General features: G+C 50.1%; 1 protein-coding gene across 1 annotated transcript in view; it reads left to right on the top strand.

The window, feature by feature from the left end:
* LOC119587277 (glycine-rich cell wall structural protein-like) overlaps positions 1–831 on the top strand; it is a gene marked incomplete in the record, with an annotated part of 1,233 nt that extends 402 nt beyond the window's left edge. The window contains 1 exon segment of the mRNA XM_037936031.1: positions 11–831. Within this exon segment, the coding sequence (XP_037791959.1) occupies positions 11–823 (813 nt within the window).
* Between the last annotated feature and the right edge of the window lie 6 nt (positions 832–837).

The raw sequence follows: 837 nt of genomic DNA, 5'->3' as shown, positions 1-837 counted from the left end.
TATTTCAGCAGGTGCAGGGCATGGCGTAGGAGGTGGCCTTTCCTCTGGATTTGGTCAGGCCGCAGGAACCGGCCTCTCCGTTGCAGGAGGTGAGGGTGCTGCAATTTTGGAACCATGTGGAGAAGGACAAGTTCGACATGTAGACGGTTCTTGTGTTACACCAGTTGTTAACAGTAAAGTATATGTCTTTGATGTCCCTGAACAAAAAGAACCTATTGGTCCTCCACCAAGCATTCCTCCTCCAAGAGTTGATCATAATATCCTGTTCGTGCGACTTCCCGAAGAAGGAGAAGGACCTGAACCCATCGTTGTTCCTCCACCAAGGCAGGAGAACATCGTCTATGTACTCAACAAAAAGGACGAACAAGCTCAGCGTGTTATCGAGGTACCTGCTCATCCTCCATCTGATCCTGAAATCTACTTCGTCAATTATGAAGAGGGTGAGAACCCAACTCTACCCATTGGTGTGGATCTCAATACTGCCCTTGGTTCAGCTGCTGAAGCTGGTGGACAAGTAATTGGAGCCGCCGGCGCTGGATTAGGCAGCAACATTGGAGGAGTGGCTGGAGTAGGTGGAGGCAGTGGATTTGGAACGGTTAGCGGAGTAGGTGGAGTAGGTGCAGGCAGTGGATTTGGAACAATTAGCGGAGGTGTAGGTGGAGTTGGTGCAGGCAGTGGATTTGGTACAGTGAGCGGAGGATTTGCAGGAGGTAATGTAGGTTCAGGAAGTAGCTTCCAAGTTGGCGGTGGTGTAAGTGGTTTCCAGACTGGTTCTCAAATCAATGTAGGTACCTCCCCTTCTGGTCTCTATTCCACTCCCTAATTGAACCATTCGTC

Source organism: Penaeus monodon, chromosome 22, assembly GCF_015228065.2.
Source record: "Penaeus monodon isolate SGIC_2016 chromosome 22, NSTDA_Pmon_1, whole genome shotgun sequence".
NCBI lineage: Eukaryota > Metazoa > Arthropoda > Malacostraca > Decapoda > Penaeidae > Penaeus > Penaeus monodon.
The sequence above is the reverse complement of the archived record's forward strand: the minus strand, read 5'-3'. Positions and strand labels throughout refer to the sequence as shown.